The 22,473-nt window shown below is 40.2% G+C and overlaps 1 protein-coding gene across 4 annotated transcripts; it reads left to right on the top strand.

Annotated features, from left to right (window-relative positions):
- The first annotated feature begins 1,679 nt into the window (after positions 1-1,679).
- LOC115691470 (disease resistance protein RPV1-like) lies at positions 1,680-20,169 on the top strand. Of its 4 annotated transcripts, XM_056315831.1 has the most exons (5): positions 1,680-2,278; positions 2,917-4,036; positions 17,808-18,092; positions 18,177-18,224; positions 18,378-20,169. In XM_056315831.1, the coding sequence occupies exons 1-5, from the start codon at positions 1,803-1,805 to the stop codon at positions 19,785-19,787; spliced, it is 3,339 nt and encodes a 1,112-aa protein (XP_056171806.1). In that variant the 5' UTR covers positions 1,680-1,802; the 3' UTR covers positions 19,788-20,169. The 4 variants fall into 4 exon arrangements, with proteins under 4 accessions (XP_056171806.1, XP_030473963.2, XP_056171805.1 ...); XM_030618103.2 differs by having other exon boundaries at positions 2,917-4,030; positions 18,177-20,169; XM_056315830.1 differs by having other exon boundaries at positions 18,177-20,169.
- The last annotated feature ends 2,304 nt before the right edge of the window (positions 20,170-22,473 follow it).

Below are 22,473 nucleotides of genomic sequence, written 5' to 3'. Positions count from 1 at the left end.
ATGTCTGTGGATAATCATTCTCGTTGTACATGGCTTTATCTTATGAAGAATCGATATGAATTTACTCGTTCTACCGTGATTTTGTTGCCATGATAAAGACACAATTTTTTCAAGATATCAAGTTTTTTTATATTGATAAGGCCACGGAATATAAAAACACCGAATTCTTAAATTAAATTTCTCTCTAAATAGTATTATTGTTCATCGTTCTTGTCCAGGAACTTCACAACAAAATGGTCGAGCAGAACATAAACACGGGCATATTTTAGATATTACATGCACTCTTTTAGTTTCCGCCTCTTGTCCCAAACAATTTTGGGGAGAAGCATGTCTTACTGTTGTATACACTTAACATGTGTACTCCTTCACCTATCATAAGTAACATTTCTCCTTATGAGCACTTGCATGGTAGTGTTCCCAAGTATAATATTTTTCGAGTCTTTTCTAGTGTTTGTTTTGTACATCTTCCACATGAACGCGGGAAGTTAGAAACTTGTGCCTATTTATGTTGCTCATATACTCTTCATTTGATAATGTTGCAAATATTATAATTCTTTCGTCTTCTATTTTTATCACAATTACCAACTGAGTTGTTTTAACAGTTCTTAATTATTTCCTGGACTCTGTTTAACTGAACTTCCGGTCAACTTACATTTTGTGCTCGAAAATTTTGTCTCTAGCAAAAGGTCATTTAGAATGTTAGGTGAAGATACTAAAGACATTATGTTTTAGACTGCTATGAGCTGTTAAAAGATGCAACGCACAATAAGATAAATCTTTTTTGTTTTCTTTTATCCGAGAGACGAGAAATACTTGTTATAATGCGGTTTTCGTACTTTTGGAAGAAAAATGTTAGAAAATATCCCTTGATCATCGGAAGATATTTTTCCAAGTGTTTGGTTACTTTTGTTAGGTGCGGGACCTTGTGATTTACTCATCCGTGATGCACGTTTAGATGCGTTCATTGCTTCTCAACTAAGTATTTCTAACCACCCTTTGTTGAAATCAACCATGTTTCCATTATCGATCCCAATAAATTAGGTACAGGCAACTGTGGGATGTGAATCCTCTACCTTGCATGACACTTCCGTGGGTGTCTTACCATAACTCAGCTGTTGGTACTCATTCATTGATGTATTGTATCAACTTTTGAGAATAGATTAAGGGAGTTTGGTGGAGGCAAGGGCATCCTTTTACAAAAATAGCTGTTTCCTAGTCAGAAGGTTGTAAAAATAGAGCCACCCTCTTTTATTGGTAAAAAGTATAGAGCCACCTCTCAACATTATGACAAGAGTTCCACATCCTGATAGAAGGTTGTGTTTGAGTCGTATCTACTATTCATTTGGAAGAGTCCGTCTCTGCCGTCATACCACGATGCTAATGGGAATAGAGTCAGAGTGATCTACATTATGGCATGATCAAACCTATACTACAGACCAACCAAGGCGTCTTGAGGCTTATGATCAAATGAGGGGTTTGGAACTCGTGATCAGAGGACCCGAAACACTTGAGACCCCAAATCATTAAAGATTAAGCCCTATACTGCTGGTCGACCGTGGGCGGTGATGACTGATGATAAAGCTTAAACACTTGGGTACTCAGAAAATGGATCACGCTCTTTTTACTCCTAGGCCAGTCAAACTTTAAACAGTAAACAACCGGCACAAGCTGCAAGTCAACGACCCGCACCAGCTGCAAGTCAACGAGCCTTACTGTGTTGCTCCAACTTCCCCCGTACTTGAGTTAAAAGGGGGAAAAAGAAAAGAGAGAGAGAAACAAGCAATTTCCTTCTATTCTCGACGATGGAGATTACTGATTCATCGTCATCATTCGCATCCCCCGTTCGGCCCCCATACGATGTTTTATTGAGCTTTAAAGGAGCAGACACGCACAGGCATCTCGTGAATCGCCTTGGCACCTGCTTGACCGGTGTGGGGATAAGAGTGTTTAGAGATGAAAGAAAGGCGGGGGCAGAGAAGGAAATTGACCCCGTGCTGGTCGAAGCAATTGAACAGTCGAAGATATTGATACCGATCATCTCGCCGGACTACGCTTCCAGCAAGAGTTGCCTGATGGGGCTGGCCAAGATGTTGGATTGTAAGGACACCATGAACAATGCCATCATTCCCATTTTCTATCGCCTCAGCCCTTCAGACATTGGCTCCTTCGCAGCTAACAAAAAACGACGGATCGATGGCAAGTTACTCGACTCCTGGAAGTGCGCCCTCCATCGTATTGGACAGTTGAAGGGATATCGTCTTGATCACGCGAACGACCAGTAATTCTACTCTACCTCCTTTGTTTTTTCCTCCTTATAAATTCCAGTGTGAAGTGATTGATGTTGAATTATCAAGTTGTTGTAAATTATCTTGGTGAATAATGGAGCATTTGAGACTTTGTGAGAGCCCGGTTACTTTCTGGCCAAAACACACTGTTCTATGCTATGAAATGGCTCCAGAAGAAAGCACGATTGCGATTAGTCAAAACAGTGGCCTTTATTTGATTTTGGAGTTATTCTAGTAGCTTTTCGAAATCTTTATATTTCGCTGCATGTTGGAGGTGGGAGTGGGACATCGATAGCTTCCTCTCTTTTTTATTTTGTCGGAGAGGAGATGGTGAGCACTTTGCAAATGTAAATCCTGAGTTCATAGAAGAAATGAGCAGCTTGGAGACAACAAAAACCTTGTATGGTTACCGGTCACATAATAATAGATGACCCAAATCATGATTAATTCCTCAAATCTATACAGACTCTCAATTCAGTATCGTGATTTATTCCATTCGTCATAGTCGTACATGACTTTTCTCATGTTGCCTTGTCCTCATGGGTCACTAATTAGGTATAACTCGACTTTCAGTATTCTGCTTCATTGTTACTTTCTTCTTATTTCACTCTTTAATTGTTGGGGATGGCAGGCTTATATCCGAGCTCGTCTTGTATGTCACTCGGCAGCTGAAGAAAGCTGAACTAGATGGTACTTCCTTGCTAGTCGGAATCGATAATCAAGTCTGCGAGATGATGAGAAGGCTTGAGGTTGACTGTCGTAACGGACAAGCGGTTGAAATACGCGGCAATGAGGTCCGAATGGTTGGAATACATGGCGCTAGGGGGATTGGGAAAACAACCCTTGCAAAGTTTGTTTACAACCAACTATATCCCCTGTTTGAAGGCTGTAGCTATTTGGGAAACATCCAAGAGATATCGCAAACCGAGCCCCTGCAACATCTGCAAAGCCAACTGGTTTCTGAACTGCTAAAACAAGAACCCAGAAGCTTGGGTTCCTTAGAAGAAGGTAATCACTATATCAAACATAGGTTTCGCAATATGAGAGTTCTCATTGTGCTCGATGATGTCAATGAGAGGCATCATCTTGAAGCATTTGCCGGGAAGCTAAGCTGGTTTGGTTCGAGAAGCAGGATAATTGTGACTACAAGAAATGCCGATCTTCTTAATATCCCTGAAGTGGTTGCAACTTATGAAGTTGAGCCTATGGAGTTGGATCAATCCCTTCGTCTTTTCTGTCGACATGCTTTTGGGGGAACTTCTCCCCATGAGGGCTATGATTATCTGTCCAGGCGCATTGTTTTCACAACTGAAGGGCTTCCTTTAGCAATTGAGGTGGTAGGTTCATTTCTGTACAGGAAAAACAAAGAAATATGGAATGAGACGTTACATCAACTGAAAAAAGAGCCAGTCGATTCCGTCCAGCAAGTGTTGACGGCTAGCTATGAAGCTCTAGATCAAGGGACAAAAGATATATATCTCGATATAGCTTGCTTCTTTATAGGAAAGGACAAAAGAATTCCCTTCTACATGTGGGAGGACTGCGGTTTTTATCCTTGTAGTGGTATTGAGAGACTCCTTCTCACGTCCCTGGTGAAAATTGGAGAGAATAACGAGCTCTCGATGTATGATCTATTAAGAGACCTTGGTCGAGAAATTGTCTACAAGGAAGACCCCGCCAAACCTGGAAGACGCAGTAGGCTATGGAATCACGGGGAAGCCCTCAGTACCTTAAGGAGAAAAGAGGTAAAGGTATCCTTGTTTTGAGATTCTATGCATGCAATACTTCATTTTTAACTCCTATAGTAAAAAACAAACGATTGAGTAATAAAATAAACAGAACAAGGAAATAAAGAATTTACGTGACTTGGTTAAGGTGACTTCTCCATGAGGAGAGCAGATACGATTTCACTATACATCAAGCGATACAATAAAAATTACTACCATATTTGAGTCACTCAAATACTCTTAGTGTTTCATAATCCTCAATTGCCCAATAACTCACATTGTGTTTAGCTCTCCCAATTTTCCGCAAAACAATTTCTCAAACTCATAAAGAAAGTCACAAATTTTACTATAACATTTATTGGCTTGATCAGTGAAAGCTCCACCTCTTACTTCTACATAAAAGGCACGGAGACCTACTCTATAATATTTGTATTTGCAATATGGAACCTACTTAAACTAGGAAAACTATTCATACTAGAAAACCTACTTGGATGGGTTTTTTTTATGAGCTCATATTCGAGACATATTATCAACAATTTCCACCTTGGCTCAACGTTTGAGTTAAGTAATGATGGGAATTTGAACTTTGCTGCAACTCATCCCACAGCCCCAAATGGGCTAAACCACCACAGAGATCTTCCAAGTCTAAGCCGCACTCAAACTTCGCCATAACCGTGCACCTCATCAAAACACCAACGCCACTTGCACCTGTAATTGCTCTAGAAGGATTCTTAGACAAAACTACCTCCGCCACAATAAAGCAAAGCCACCGTTGCATCTAAATCTGGTAGGAGATCGAATACATACCTTGCCAAACTCTGTGGCTACATAAATTATTGGCTCAAATTACAAGCACCATATTTGTTGATTATTGCACTCGTACTAGTTACCTTAGGAGCTTTTGGTTGCAACATCACTTTATTTTGAACACTGTCCACATCCAGATGAACACTGTCATGGCCACTCCTACCTAGAAGGTTTGGAGACTCGTCAAATGTGATTTTTTTGCTGACAATAGGTGAATTTAATTTCAGGCACCACAATCGATAGTCCCATTCACCTTGTGCATAGCCTAAAAATGAGCACTTTCTTGCCCTCTCATTAAACTTTCCATCACTTACTCGAATATAATATAGATAACCAATATTCTATGAATAAAATAATCAATAACGTTACCTAACTACACTTTTTTGAAAGTCCAACATCCAATTATGGTAGTGGGGATCTTTCAGTAGGTAGCTTGCTTTACTTAGCACATCAACCAGGAATTTCCTTACCATACTCGTACCAGAGAGCATTTATGGTCCCTCTCTATAATATTTTGCTCATTAATTCTACGTGTTGTGGTTCACTAACCCTAATGTGGTGTCTCACTATTCCTTTCATCATGCAAAATTTGTTTAACAGCTTCTATCAAAAGTCCATGATATTGTAAGGCCACACACAATTGATCATCTTATTAGTTTCCATATTTTGTCAAAACTCTCAACTACCTGATTCTAATAATAGTATCAAATTTATGCCTCAACACAAATACCTAGGTCCTCCTCGAGCAGTCATCCATAACTATTACCATAAATCTGGCACTCCCTTTCAAAGGAAATTGTGACAGCCTGCAAATATCTAAGTAAATCAACTCTACAATTTCCATTGTATCTCATACAGACATAATGAATTGCACTTTCCATCGTTTATCTAAGACAAGAACTCGTATGTTTCTCAGCCACATAACCACAAATTATATTCCTTTCTCTCGGAATCTTTAGGATTTTCTTGTCAATGTGCCCTAAAAGTATATGCCACAATTTAGACTCTCAAGCAAATGCATCTAATGTCTCCATGGAGAAATTCTTGACTACCTTACCTCGAAACTCATATAGATATCATGCTTGATTCCTTAGATTAGTAATAGGGCACCTCAAACGACCTTCAAAACTCCAACTTTTGAATCGTACGGATACCTAACTAAATCCAAGGCACTCAAGGAAATCAGGTTCTTCTTCAACTATGAACATGCCTCACTCTAGTTACTGTTGTTCGAAACAAACGAGGAAAAACAAATACAGAACATAAGGATTTACGTGGTTCTATCACAAGGTGATCTACATCCACAAGCGAGGCAAAACAAGATTCCACTATAATCAAAGAGAGTACAGTTTTCAGAAGTCGAAAAAACGACTTAACAAAACCTCATGACTCACTAATCTCTCCCAAAACGAAAATCTCTCTTAATCAATGAAAAAACCTAGCCGCAGTATAAATAGGGCTCCCCAAAAAATTTCCTTGGGGGCTACGCCCCCAAACCCCCCCGAGACATTTGTTCGCTTACTCCAACTTGAGCAGACCGCCATAGAGATTTGTTCACTTGCTTCGGGCTGGGCCTATCGGCCCAACCTGGAGCAAGCAAACTAAATCTCAATTTTTTTCTCCACTTTTGGGTCGCACAAAAAATATGTCGGGTCGGGTGATAAACCGGACCGAGTACATAAAATTCAAGACATATTTAACAAATCTCCACCTTGGCTTGAATTTCCCCAAATAAAACAGTCAAGAAGCCGAACACATTCTCTCAGCATCCCTAAGCCTACGTGAGCTAACTCGGTGTAGGAAACAAGGGCTGCAACAAAAGAACATATCCACTTCAAAAACAAATGTAGAACTTTCATTTACCTCGCCACCAAAGCTCCAGAAGGGGCAGACTCAACCAAGCATGCCAATCAAGTTCAAGCAATGCTTAAACTTGTTGGCGGGGACTGGCTAGGTCAACATATCAGTAGGATTGTCAGCTGTACCAATTTTCTTTACCGTCATATTTCTCTCAGCAACTGCCTCTCGAATAAAGTGATATCTGACATCGATGTGCTTAGTCCTCTCATGATATGCTTGATTTCTAATCAAGTATATAGTACTCTGATTGTCACAAAAGATAACCAAATTGTCTTCCTGCTGGAGCCCAAGTTCCTGAACAAGATTCCTTAACCAAATACCTTCTTTCACTGCTTCTGCTGCTGCCATATACTTTGCCTCTATAGTAGACAAAGTACCTGTCGACTGTAAGGTTGACCTCCAACTAATAGCCGAACTAGATAATGTGAAAAGATAGCCAGTCAAAGATCTCCTCTTATCGAGATCACCTGCAAAATCGGAATCCACAAATCCCACAACTGAGGTACCGTTGGAACTGTTTCTATCAAACACTAGGCCCAACTCTGCGGAGCCTCTAAGATACCTAAGTATCCATTTCACTGCTTGCCAATGGACTTTTTCAGGATGCGCCATATATCTACTAACCACACTAGCTGCCTGCGTAATGTCGAGACGAGTGCATACCATAGCATATATAATGCTATCAACTACACTGGAGTATGGGACACGAGACATTGCAGCCTCCTCGATCTCTGATTGAGGTGAATGTAGAGCTGAGAGTCTAAAATGGGATGCCAACGGTGTACTGACGGGCTTAGCATTTTGCATGCCAAACCTCTCAAGTACCTTCTCAATATAACTCCTCTGCGAGAGATATAACTTCCCTCCTTTCCTATCCCTCTGAATCTCCATTCCTGAGATCTTCTTGGCAGGACCCAGATCTTTCATTTCGAACTGCTCATTGAGCTGTTTCTTCAAGATCAACACATCTGACATGTTCTTTGCAACAATGAATATGTCATCCACGTATAAGAGAAGATAGACAAAGGATCTATCTGAACCCTTCCTGAAGTAGACACAACTATCATAGTTGCTCCTATGATAACCGCTCCCTATCATAAAGCTGTCGAATCTCTTATACCACTGTCTTGGTGACTGCTTCAGACCATACAAGGATTTCTTCAATCTACAAACATGATCTTCCTTGCCTTCTACATAATAGCCCTTGGGCTGGGTCACATAAATAGTTTCCTCAAGCTCGCCATGCAAAAAAGCAGTCTTCACATCAAGTTGCTCAAGCTCTAAGTCAAATTGAGCAACTATAGCCAGCAACACACGAATGGAAGTGTGTTTTACCACAGGGGAGAAAACTTCATCATAATCAATTCCCTCCTTCTGATTGTAGCCTTTAGCTACGAGCCGAGCCTTGCATCTAGCATTTTCAACACTTGGAATTCCTTCCTTTTTCTTGAAGACCCATTTACACCCAATGGCTCTTTTTCCCTTAGGCAACTGCACCAAGTCCCAAGTCTAGTTCTTGTAAAGTGATTCAAGTTCCTCAACCATAGTAACAGCCTATTTCTCTGATTCTATGCAAGTAACAGCTTCCGTATAGGTAGAAGGTTCCTGAATACCCATATCTTCTGCTGTCATAAGAGCATAATCCACCAGATCAGAGAACCCATATTTCTGAGGAGGCCGGGTCTGCCTCCTTTCTTTGCCAGTAGCAATAGAGTATGGCTGCTCCACCTCATCTACAGCTTCCTCATCTGAACTTGAATCAACAGGAGCAATTTGCTCGTTCAAATCATTCTGAGAGGTCTTTTCTAGAAGCTCCACCTGACCCTCCACCTCATTCATATCACTCTCATGTTTTCCTAACCACATCTGAAAAGGAGTCTTGCATTCTATTGCTGTTGAAGGAGAGCGATTAACCAGATAACAAGCCGTGTTAACAGCTTCAGTCCAAAAATCTTTTTCCATGCCAGCATTAGAGAGCATGCATCTTGCTCTCTCCAATAGAGTTCTGTTCATACGTTCTGCTACTCTATTCTGCTATGGAGTGTGCCTAACTGTACGGTGTCGAACGATACCTGCATCTGCACAAAATTCATTAAAATCGCCACCACAGAACTCAAGACCATTATTGGTCCTAAGACGTTTGATCTTTTTCCCTGTCTGATTCTCAACAAGGGCTTTCCACTTCTTGAAGGTTTCAAACACATCACTTTTTCTTTTCAGAAAGTAAACCCAAACTTTTCTGGAATAATCATCAATGAACGTTACAAAGTAAAGAGCATCACCCTTAGATGGAACCTGTGCTGGTCCCCATAAATCGGAATGGATATAGTCGAGTGTGCTCTTTGTTGAATGCGTCCCCGTACTGAATCTGACTCTGCATTACATGCCAAGAACACAATGCTCACAAAAATCTAGTGAGTTCGTCTGATCCCCACAAAGTAAACCACGTTTACTCAAAACTGTCATGCCACGCTCACTCATGTGGCCCAAACGCATATGCCACAATTTCGTTCTATCATTATCAGAAACGGAATTGCATGTGCCAATTGAAGGACCCATAATTGTGCTACCATGCAAATGATACAAGTGATTCACCTTACTTCCTTTCATCACAACCAGATTGCCTTTTGAAACTTTGAGAACTCCACCTCCACCTGAGTACACACACCCAATGGAATCCAAACTGCTCAACGAGATAAGGTTTCTCTTTAAGTCTGGTATATGTCTTACTTCAGTCAAGGTTGTCACTGCTTTGTCGTGGCACTTAATCCTAACAGTACCAATACCCACGATTTTGCATACAGCATCATTCCCCATCAAGACTGATCCACCATTCAATGGCTCGTATGTGGTGAACCATTCCCTATTTGGGCACATGTGATATGATGCTCCCGAATCCATTATCCAAACATCATTGGAGAAATTAAAAGCAGAGCATGCCATAAGAACACTGTCTGACGCATTAGACTCAATTTCGTTTGCAACATTCGCTGAATCTTGTCTTTGACCATGTTGCTTATCCTTTTTCTTGAGCGAAGGACAATCTAACTTGTAATGTCCTTTTTTGTGACAATAGTAGCACTCAATGTTCATCTTATCTATAGGTGGCCTAGATTTTAAACGACCAACAGATTTCTCTTGGAAAGTTTTATCCCTGCTCTTGGTCTTGCCTCTCACAAACAAACCATCTGCATTGTTTTCACTGGTATTCCCATTCAATTTTGTTCTCAGTTCTGCAGAATTCAAAGATGCTTTAACATCCTCCAAAGTTATGGATTCACGTCCATAAAGCATCGAGTTCACAAAATTCTCGTATGAGGCAGGCAGTGAATATAACACGATCAAAGCTTGATCTTCATCCTCGAGTTTAATATCTAGATTTTTCATATCCAGAACAATTTTATTAAACTCATCCAAGTGTTCCTGAATAGACGTAACTTCGCGCATCTTTAGGGTATAAAGACGCTGCTTTAAATAAAGTCTCGATGTTAGAGATTTCTTCATGTAGAGACTTTCCAGTTTCTTCCAGAGACGGGTCGCTGTTTCCTCATCGGCGACTTCTCGCAAAACCTTGTCATCTAGAGACAACTGGATCGCACTATGCGCCTTCTCGTCCATCTTTTCAATCTCAGCCGAGGTCATATCGTCTGGATATTTTCCGTCAAGTGCCCTAACCGTACCCTCTCGCCTCAATAAAGCCTTCATCTTTATTCTCCATAATCCGAAGTTGTTCTGTCCATCAAAAGATGAGATCTGAAACTTTAAAGATGCCATCTCAAAGAACCCTAGAATCGAATTAGGCTCTAATACCAGTTGTTCTAAACAAACGCGAAAAAACAAATACAGAATACAAGGATTTACGTGGTTCGATCACAAGGTGATCTACATCCACGGGCAAGGCAAAACAAGATTTCACTATAATCAAAGAGAGTACAGTTTTCAGAAGTCGAAAAAACGACTTAACAAAACCTTACAGCTCACTAATCTCTCCCAAAACGAAAATCTCTCTTAATCAATGAAAAAACCTAGCCGCAGTATAAATAGGGCTCCCCAAAAAATTTTCTCGGGGGCTACGCCCTCAAACCCCCTCGAGACATTTGTTCGCTTGCTCCAGCTTGGGCGGACCGCTATAGAGATTTGTTCGCTTGCTCTGGGTTGGGCTTATCGGCCCAACCCGGAGCAAGCGAACTAAATCTCAATTTTTTTCTCCACTTTTGGGTCGCACAAAAAATATGTCGGGTCGGGTGATGAACTGGACCGAGTACATAAAATTCAAGATATATTTAACAAGTGTCATCACAATATTGTCATCCATTCTGATTCTGACTTTGCCAACACCCATAACATTGCACTCAACATTGTTACTCAATTGTACTTACCACTATTTGTACAATGATAAGTAGTAGACAAGTTTCTTATTTGGTGTAGCATGAAAGGAACAACTAGAATATGCAACTCATCATTCAAACAAGAATCCTTAGTGATAGACAAGACATAATTATCAATATATGAGACATTATCAGTTCTTACAATATCATCAATAGACTCAACTCTAATTCCTTTACCTTTTTCGTTCTTTAGCTTAAGGCAGTCTCATTTAAAATGTACCCTCTTACTACAATTCCAATAGATAAGATGACTAGTCCTGGATTGATTACGTTTGTTTAAGTATGCACTACTCTTAATAACACAGGTACTGGTTTTTTCTCTATCACCTACTAAAGCAGCACATATAAGTTCATCAAATTCTCTCCTATGGATGGATGTCTTCACTAAGAATCAAAGCCCAAACCTCACCAACTGCCAAGCTTCTTGACCTAGAGGAATTACTAAAAGTAGTAACCACAATATTCCGACCATTAGGCAATGAAAATAATAGAACCAAAGGACGTACCTCATCATCAAAATCAATTTCAACCGAACTCTATTAACTAATGAGCACTTTGAATTTAATGATTTGCTTGGTAATCAATGGACCTTCATCCATCTTAAGTGAAACAGAAGTCGCATCAAGTAGACCTTGTTGATTGTAGAGAGCTTCTCGTATATGTTGGATAGGGCCTTCATCAGTCCCAAAGTGATTTTCACTTTCACAATGTTAAACACGACATTATGAGCTAACGTCGGCCAAATAAAATCCAACGCCTATCTATTTAGCAAATTCCAATAACCTTGCTTCATTGAATCGAGCTTTTTCCCAAATAAGGGTGTGTGGAGATTCTCTAGTATAGATAATCCTCAATATATATCTTTTGGAAACCAAAATCTTTTCCATCAAATGTCGATTTTCACTTTTCCTTCTTCAATTGCCATCGGTTGGCTTCAATTCAACTAAATCTAGCTCAAATACCAATTGTTGCAAAAAAAACAAGCGATCAAACTATATAATAAGTAATAATAAACATTCGACCAGAAAAAAACTATATAATAAACATAATGAAGAAATGAATCGGACATCGAATTACATAATTTGGTCAATGTGACCTACTTCACAAGGAGAACAGACATAATGACACTATAAATCAAGCGATACTATAAAGATTACAATCATACTCGAATCACTCAAACACTTTCAGTGTTTCTTAGCCCTCAATTGCATCCAATAACTCACAGTGTTTAGCTCTCACAATTTCTCGATCAACAATCCCTCAATTACACAAAGAAAGTTACAAATCTGACCACAAGACTTATTGGCTTGAACACCAAAACCCTTTCTTGGATTGCTTTCAGGGTGTAATTCAAGAAAAAAACTGAGTCTTACTTCTAAAAATAAGGCATAGAGACCCACTCTTGTATATATAAAATTTGGATCTCAAATAAGGAACCAACTCAAATTAGGAAACCTATTTGGATTGGGTTTCCTTTACGGGCTCAAACTTGAGATACATTCTCAATAATCTCCACCTTGGCTCGACATTGGAGTCAAGTCACAATCGCTTTACCAGAATCTAAACTTCATTGTTACTCTTCACACGACCCCTAATGGGCTCAACCGCCATAAAGATCTTCCAAGTCTAAGCCATGCTTAAACTTCGCTATAAACGTAAACCTCATTAGAACCCTAACTCTTTACACCTCTAACCGCTCTAGAAAGAGTCTCAGACAAAACTTCCTTTGCCACAGATAAAGCAAAACAATAGTTTCATCCATATTTGTCAGGAGATCGCACATTTGCACCTTGTCAAACTGAGCAGTTACAGTAAATGTTGGCTCTACAGGCTCCACATTGCCATAAGTATCATATGTGTCGATTACCGCATCAATATCTACTACCTCAAGAGTTTATGATTGCAATTCCACCTTGAGGTGCACATCATTTAAATTTGTATAAACACTGCCTCAATCACTTTTACCTCGAAGTATTGGAGTCTCATCAAATGTAACTTCTCTATTGACAACATGTGAATTTAATTCCAGACAACCTAACCGATAGCCCCGTTCATCTTATTCATAGCCTAGGAATATTCACTTATTTTCCCTTCCATCGAGCTTGTCATTACTCTCTCAAACATAACACAGGCAATCAAATATTCAAGGAACAGAATTAGCAACATTACTTTACCGCACTTTTTCGAGAGATCGATATCCAATCACAATTGATAGGGATCTATTCTTCAGGTAGCTAGTCGTACTAAGTGCATACAATTCCTAGCCATACTTGCACTAGAGAGCATTTAACGGGCCATCTCTAGTAATATTCCACTCATCAATTCTGCAACTGATGTGATCCATTGCCACTAGTGCGAAGTCTCACTATGCCTTAATGTAGAATCCGTTTAACAGCTCCGAATAGAACTTCATGCAACTATCCATCTACACATGCTTGATTTTTTTATCAGTCTCTATTTTTATCAAAGCTCTCAATTGTTTGATGCTTAAAATAGTATCAAACTTGTGCCTCAGCACAAATATCCAAGTCTTCCTCGAGTAGCCATCCACCACTATTGATGTAAATCTAGCACTCCTCCTTAAAGGAAACCGTGGCAAGCTGCAAACATTCAAGTGAATCAAATTTATAATTTACATGGTTTCCCACATAATTGTACTCAATTGCATTTTTTGCTATTTACCTAAGTCACTGCACCTACATACATTCAGTTTCTCAGGTACATAACCACATATCAGGTTCCTTTCACTTACAACCTTCAGGCTTTTCTCACCAATATGCCCAAACGCATATGCCATAATTTGTAATCTCAAACAAATACATCTAAATTCTCCACAAAGAAATTCGTTATGGTCTCACCTTGAACCTTATATAGGCCGCCATGCTTAATTCCTCTAATTATCACCAGGGCACCTCAAATAACCTTCAGAACTCCTCCTTCTTAAATATATCGACACCAAGTTAAATCTAAGACACTCAAGGAAATCAAGTTCTTCTTTGACTCTAAAGCATGCCTCATTGCAATCAGTGTCCTCACGATATGTCTTACATTATGATTCCGACATCACCAACACGTACATTGTGGTAATCAACGTTCTTCTCCAACTACACTTTACCACTATCTGTGCAATGATAAGTAGTAAACCAATTCCTATATGGTGTAGCGTGAAATGAACAACTAGAATCCACAACCAATCCATCAAACGATGAATCCTGGGTGATAAACAAGACATAATCAACATTATCCAAAATATTATCAGCTATTTCATCATTATCATTGGTAGTCTCAAACCTATTCCCTTACCCTTCTCATTGTTCCGTTTAAGGAAACCCCCTCTAAGATTCTCCCTCTTACCACAATTCCTATAGATAACATTATTAGTTCTAGACTAACTATGTCTGTTTTAATTCACACTAATCTGGCTAACAAAGCACCTACGTCAGCGGCAGACAGATACAAGACAATATTCTTGTGGTACATGAAGTCCTTCACTAGTTGAGAATCAGCAAGAAAAAAAAAAAGAGATTTTAGGCAATTCTACAGCTGGACATTAAGAAAGCCTATGATAGAGTTGAATGTGATTTCCTAGAAGCATGCATGATAAAGATGGGCTTCAGTACGGGATGGGTTTCTTGGATTATGCAATGTGTCTCCACCACCTCTCTTAGCATCAAGTTTAATGGGGAACCCCTCCCTTTCTTTAAGCCCTTGAGAGGTCTTTGCCGGGGGGAGCCTTTGTCACCATACTTATTCATTATTGTGGCATATGTACAATCCTCTCTCATGAAAAAAATAGTAGATGACGAGAGTTTCAAAGGAATCAAACTAAACAGGTACTGCCCCACATTATCCCATTTACTGTTCATAAACGATTTTATCTTCTTCCTTGATGGAAAGGTTAGGTAATGCCAAAACCTAGCATCTATCCTTCATTAATATTGCTTCGCATCAGATCAGGAAATCAAGCTAAACAAATCAAGTATCTTCTTTAGTGCGGGGTACCCATTTCAGCTGAGAAGGAACATGGCCCAAGAGATATGCATTCTAGAGATTGACAAAACAGGAAAGTATTTAGGCATCCCGCCGAATCGGGGCTAAACAAAAAAATAGATGTTCGCATGGATACTGGCAAGAGTAAACATGAAGTTGGAACGCTGGAAAGAGAATTTTATCTCCAGAGCTGGAGAAGAAATATTAATCAAAGTGGCGGTACAAGCTTTGCCACAATATGCGGTGTCTCGCCCTTTATGGGGTTAGCAAAGCCTACTAATGGGTAGAGAAGCCATTTAAAAAGAGGTGAGATAGAAAGTGGGTAGTGGCCAGCAAATCAAAATCATAGAGGATAGACGGTTGGAAAGGGGTGTATTGGGAGGGCCATATAACTAACAAAATTCCAATATGGTTGATGAATTGATCGACTCAGCAGAACAATAATGGAAGGGACAACTATTGGGGAATCTTTTTGATGGGCAAATCGTTAATGAAATTCTAGCAACTCCACTACCAATCATCTCGACAGAGGATAAGCTAGTTTCGACAGCGAATTAGTTTGGGTGCTACTCGATTAAAAGTGGTTAATCAACTTCGTAAGATTGAAACCACACAAGACAATGTGCAGGCTTCAACCTCCTATCAAATGCCCAATTATATGTAGAGCAAGATCTGGAAACTAAAAACACTCCCCAACATCAGATTATTCATGTGAAGCATTTGCCAAAATGCTCTATCAACTAGGGTATAAAAGGAAGATTTTACCTGAGCCTCACTACCCCATGTGCCGCAAGGAATCCAAAATGGTGGAATATCTATTCCTCCTCTATGACAGGACAAAGTAGGTTTGGTCTAGGCCATAATTCAAATTCCAATTCTCTCACCAATAAGTGACTAGAATCGAGAAGTGGTTGCTGAACTACAAAGATCTGACCCAAAAGAATCTACCCTTTGAGATTGTCGCAGCCACTCTCTAGAATATTTGGCTAGCGCGTAATTCCTTTGTCTTCCAATACTAGATTTCCAGTCCTAGAAGCATAGTAGACTCAGCTTTTGCCATGCACTATAATTATGCAAAGTGGACTAGGAGTAACAAGGAGGGAGAGCGTGCATCGAAAGATTTACCTCCGAGGTGGAGACCACCACAACCAAAGACACTGAAGATTAATATTGATGGATCGCATCTCCCAAGGTCTACAGAAGGGGCTTTTGCTTTCGGGTGCCATGATTCTAAAGGGAGATTGATCGAAGGAGCTACGCAACCAATCTGAGTGTCCTCCACCCTTCACTCTGAAACCCTTGCTTGTCTCCACGCTCTCCGACACTTTGCTGGCCGATCTAGACAGAAATTTGTGCTGGAAACTAACAACTCCACCTTGATAAGCTTCCTGCAAGATTCCTCTCCCTACTCCTAGGACATTGAGCCTCTTATCGTAGAATGTTTAGGCTTCTTGGCCCTTTTGAGAGTCCTGAGCTAGCCTAATGCCCTCGAAATTCAAATAAACTAGCATATTAGGTTGTAAAGGCCTTAAGATTTAAGACCCTTTCACTTATTGGGTTTTATACCCACTACCCCCTCTATGGGAGATCCTGTGCTTTGATGCTCCTTACTCTAGAGGGCTAGTTGTTAAATGAAATTATAAGCCTTTGTTACGTCCAAAAAAAAATCTTGCTAACATGGGTACTAGCTCTTGCTATATCATCAGCTACTAAAGTAGTAGGCACGAGTGCATCATATTTTCCTCTATGAATGTCTGCACTCAGAATCAAATTGCAAACCTCACCAAGTGGCAAGCTTCTTGACCAATAGAAATTACTAACACCAGTAATTTCCTACGATCAGGCAATGAGGATAATAGAATCAAAGCACGAACCTTATCATCAAAGTCAATTTCAACCGAACTCAATAGAGTAATGATCACATTGAATTCATTAATATGCTCAACAATCGAACCACCTTCATCCATCTTTAAGTGAAATAGATGTTGCATCATCTAGACCTTGTTGATTGCAAAGAGTTTCTAGTACATTCTCGATAAGGCATTCATCAGTCCCACAATGATCTTCTTTATTGCGATGTTAAACGCGATGTTATGAGCCAACAACAGCTTAATACTCCCAATGTATGTCCCAATCAGCTTGCTTCATCAAATCTAGCTTCTTCCTAGACAGGGGTATGTATAGATTTCTCTAGTACAAATAATCCTCAATATGCATCTTTCAGAATCCAAAATATTCCCATAAAAGATGTTGATTTTTTCCTTCTTCTATCACCATCATATTGCTTTAACTCAACCAAGCCTAACTCTAATATCAATTATTGCGAAAAACAATAAATTAAACAATAAAATATTCAAAATAAGGAAGTAAATCGAATACCAAATTCACGTGGTTCGGTAAAAGTGACCTACTCTAAGGGGAGAGCAAATGAGATTTCATTATAAATCAAGCAATACACGAGGATTACAACTACACTCGATTCACTCAATCGCTCTTAGTGTTTTTTATGCCCAATTATACCCAGGAACTCACACAATGCGTATCCCTCATAATCTCTCGCGAAACAATTTCTCAATCTTATAAAGAAAGTCACAAATCTCATCCACAAGATTTATTGGTCTACAACGCCAAAAGCTCCTCTGGAATTCAAAAGAAGCCGCGTCTTACTTCTTCACGTAAGGCACGAAGACAAATTCTCAAACAATTCTAAGCACTATAATTCACTTGTCTTTTCTTCTTTCAATCTACAGGGAACGAGAAGGGTTCAAGCCCTCTGTCTCAAGTTCGACAATGGCTTACCATATTGTTTCACATGTGAAGAATTTCGAAGCCTGTCCAAGCTGAGGTTCCTCAAATTGGACAATGCAAATATTGGGGGAGATTTCACGAATCTACTTTCCAATTTAAGGTGGCTCGACTGGCGAGGGTGCCCCGTGACCTATGAAGCCATGAACTTGCATCTGAAGAAATTGGTGATTCTTGATTTATCGTGGAGCAAGGTCACTCAAAACTGGGGGGGTTGGAGTCAAATCAAGGTGACATGAAACAAATTTCATTTAGTTCGACTCATGATCGGGAATTAACTTTGACTGAAATGTAAATTCTATGTTGGATTGCAGATGCCACGATTAAAAGTTTTGAACCTCACAGGGTGCAATGAAATGCTGGTAACTCCCAACTTCTCCGGTTACCCGCTATTGGAGATGTTAATTCTAGAACGCTGTTTTCAATTGGTCAAGATAGACCCTTCAATTTGTCGTCTAAGATTGTTGGTTTCCTTGAATTTGAAATCCTGCAGCAATCTTTGTGAGTTGCCGCAGGAAATGGGTTACATGGAAGCGTTGCAAGAGCTTCTCATAGATGGCACTTCTATACAAGAAATCCCCAAATCGATAGCTCATATGGAGAAACTCGAAACTCTTAGTGCCTCCAATTGCTACTCACTAACTTCCCTGCCCAATTCCATTTGCTCTATAGAAGCTCTATCACTGCTCTTGCTGGACAATGTGAAGATCCCCGAACTCCCCAATTCAATTGGAAGTTTGGTGAAACTCAAACGGTTGTCATTGAGGGGCTGCCAGAGGATACAGAAACTTCCAGAATCTATCGGCAAATTAGGGTCCTCATTGGTGGAGTTGGACATATCTGGGACCCTTATTTCGGAACTGCCGAACTCCACGAGAAACCTGCAGCTACTGAGAGTTCTTAAGATGGAGCGTTGTCATGTGAGAAAGTTTCCTAGTGCTATTGGCAGGCTAAGGAAGCTTGAAGAGATTCATGCCTCCCACTGTAAGAGTTTGGGGGGAAGCATTCCTAGTACCATTCACAATCTACAGTTCCTGAAAATATTGATCCTAGGATATAGTTGTGTTTCTAGCCTACCACCATCAATCCAGTCGCTAAGCCATCTCCAGACCCTTGATTTACTTCCTTGTGACAACCTTGAAACGTTGCCAATGCTTCCCTCAAGTTTGACTTGTCTGCGAATATGTTCAAAGAAGATGAGCACAATCCCAGATATTCAGAACTTGGTTGAATTGGAAGACTTGAGCTTCGGCAATGAGAATCCCAAGGAGCTAATAATTCCTCACTCAGCATTTGACCCCGCATCCACTTTGACCAACCCTCGGACTCTTTGGCCTATAAGGTTTCCAAAGCTCAAGAGCTTAGAGTTGTCTCATTCCCAAATCCTCAATTTGGGATTTGAATACGGCTCTGCATGTGTTCCTCAGCTCAAGAAAGTCATCCTGACGGGCACAAATCTTCAAGGAGTATCGGGGCTTCCCTCATCGTTGTCCGTTTTGTCGATCCAAGCTTGTTTGTCACTGAAGAGATTGCCGACAGTTCAGAATTTGATTAACTTGTCGGAGCTAGAGCTCTTGAACTCGGCTGTTGAAGAGATTAAAGGGCTTGGAGAGCTAAAACGCCTAGAGATCCTGGTCATGTCGTATTGCCGGATAGAACGTCTCGACGGCCTCTCCAAATTGAGGTCATTGAAGAGACTGTCTCTCAAGAACTGCAATTCGCTAGACAGGTTGCCCAACATATCCGACCTCACCATGTTGAAAGTCCTGGAAATCCATCAGTGCTCGAGGATCTGCAACATCGAAGGCCTTGAGGTATTGACATCCTTGGAGGAGCTGCACGTGAGTGAATGTGAAGCTGAATGGTCATCAAGAGTAAGACATGCCCAGAAGAGTATCAGAAAACGTTTGAGGACATCCTCTTGAGTGTGATAGAGAGCAAAAACGTGAGGGTTGACTGAGCAAGTGAGGTGAGACCAAGAGAGAAAAAAAAAAGCTGGAACCGTGAGCACCAAAGGGAACCGAGAGGAGGAGAGGAGAGGCCGTGAGTGTTGGGTTTATCTAACTTCCTTCATCATTCAAGGTAGGGATTTTGTCATTTCTATGTGTCTTGATCTCATTTTGTTTATTTTTTATTCATTCACCGTGTCCTCTGAGCATAGAACTGAAGTTGAAAGCCAAGTTTGATGGCTTGCCTAGTCCTATTGGGTTTGTCGGTTGAATAGCTCGGCCATGGTGTTTGATTGTGTGTCGTTTTATCTTTAGATCATGTATTTATTTTGCTTATAGTCATTTGTCATGCCTTGAACCCACATCCCAACTCTCGGCTGTGAGTTTGCCTCTTCGTTTTGCCTGTTGCTATTTTTCGTTATCTTTGCTTATGCTCACGTTGATGTACATTACAATGAGCGTTAGGCCTCCATTTACTTTTCATCTTGGTACAAGGGCACGTTGTAGTAAATCCTCGTTGATTCCGTTTTGCATTGACTAGATTTGCTCGGTTTTGATGGGCTATAAGCCGCTGCCCGAGATATGGACAGTAAGCTGCCGGTGTTAACTTACTCATTTGATGAGCCCCGGGCCGATCCTCACGCATCCTTATGGCTCAGGGGTGCCTCAGGTTGATTTTTTGGAACTTCTCTGAACCGGTTTTGAGTCTGATGAAGTACTAATGCCAGCTATCCAGGTTGTGTCCGTGCTGGACAGCGGGCGTTCATAAGGTTTTTGGGTTAATTAACATTCCCCGGACGTATCTCGGGGCGGCCCTCATGAGCCCCAATGCCCCGTAGATTCATCGGAGTGTTTTGGCCTTTTTTTGGTGTCATTTGGCATGCAAGATGAAGCCCAAAGCCTGCTGATATATGGGGCTGAACAACGAGCTTTCAACCCCATTTTGGTCTTGTCGAAGCCCTCGAGCAGTCTCAAGCCGTTCCCTCTATGTGTTTGCATGATTTTCATGTCATCACGTGTGTTTGCATCTGTTAAGTAGATTTGTCAAAATGGGTTATAGACCCATTTCTTAACCCACAATGATGGGCTGGGTTGTTATATGGATTATTATATTTACTAAATGGGTCACGAATGAGTTTAAAATGGTAAAGTACGAAATAATATAAGTGTTAAATGGGTTCATAACTTACTTAAACCCAACTCATCTCTATGACTCTCTTTTCACTCTCTCATGACCTCACTCGATTTTGCGCTCGCTCGCTCGCTCGCTCACTCTATGCTCCCACCTCAGTTTAGGTATGAGTTTTCCTAGATTGGATTAAAGATAGAAGTGTTTTAGTAATATGAGTCAGGTTGGGTATAGATTAGGTCGAGTATGAGTCACTAGATTTGTCTTGAATAGAAATGGGTCAAAACAGTTTAAATGAGTCAATTTGAGTCAAACCATTTTTTACCCGACCCGACCTGATCCACCTGTTTGATGAGTTTAATTTTAAGCTCAATCCTTATCGTTGTAACTCGTTTGTTATCTTTCAACATGCATTAATTTAGTCTAGGTTGTAATTTATTTCTTCTGTAAATATGAATGAAAAATATAAAAAACATTACAAATTTGCATTTAGGTAGAAATTATATCATGGGATTAGGTTCGATTCAAGCTTAGTTTCATTTTATTCGGCCTCATTGTCATCATCTAGTCTAGGAAATTGGCATTCCTTAGTATAGATTAAATGCATACCTCACGGGTCCTGTCTCAAAGGTTCGTGTTTTTCTTTACCGCATTTTACTTTGGTTGATACTCTCGTATCACATTTGATTAATGCATTGTTTAAATTCTTTTATGTTAGTACCCTTGCATGATAATTCAGATTTCCACGTTTTAAAAAAATAAAATAATAATGATAAGAAAAATCATATAAAGCGTTTTCCAAAAAAAGAGAAAATGTACTAAATTTGCACATTTAGATAATATCTATCATAATCAAGTCATCTGACCCCAATCTCTGGTTCACGGAAGTAAGGCAGGCTCCCGCGTCTTACTTGGCCCCTAATCGGCCCGTAATAAATTAGTGACGACTCTTAAAGCAAAAAAGAATGGCATAATTGGAATATAGAAACCAAGTTATGATCAATAGGGTTGGAGGGCCCATACTAAGCGTAAGTGTCACATTGCATGAGGATCGTTCGCGCCCGCTTGGCAATCCATTAAACTCCCTTGAGGTTCATCTGTGACATCTCATAACGTAACTCGCGACACATGTCTTTTCTAAATATATCTTCTTTTAAGTAATAGCATGTGGAAGTACCATAAAATTTTCACAACATTTCATACAAGAAGTTGCACGCGTTTAATTAACATACATATGCTTATTTTGTATATTAACATCAGTATTACAAGCTTAATACAACATCCAAGCAAAACACGAAATACATGTCCTAGGAAGAGTTAGGGTCACCTATCTCCACCACTATACTCCTATGCCCAAAAGCCTGCCTATACAAAATTCAAGCTATTTGCTACAAGTTGACCACTTCGCCCATCGACTTGTCGCCACCGTCGTCGCCATCAAAGCCCCTGAATGGTCCCACTAGCTCACCATCGATATTCATGTACCAAACGATGAATAAATGAGGGACCCACTCTAGAAACCCTACGTCAACT

This window comes from Syzygium oleosum, unplaced genomic scaffold (assembly GCF_021117445.2).
Source record: "Syzygium oleosum isolate NSW1041296 unplaced genomic scaffold, Sole_v2.1 Sole_v2.11, whole genome shotgun sequence".
Taxonomy (NCBI): Eukaryota; Viridiplantae; Streptophyta; class Magnoliopsida; order Myrtales; family Myrtaceae; genus Syzygium; species Syzygium oleosum.
The sequence above is the reverse complement of the archived record's forward strand: the minus strand, read 5'-3'. Positions and strand labels throughout refer to the sequence as shown.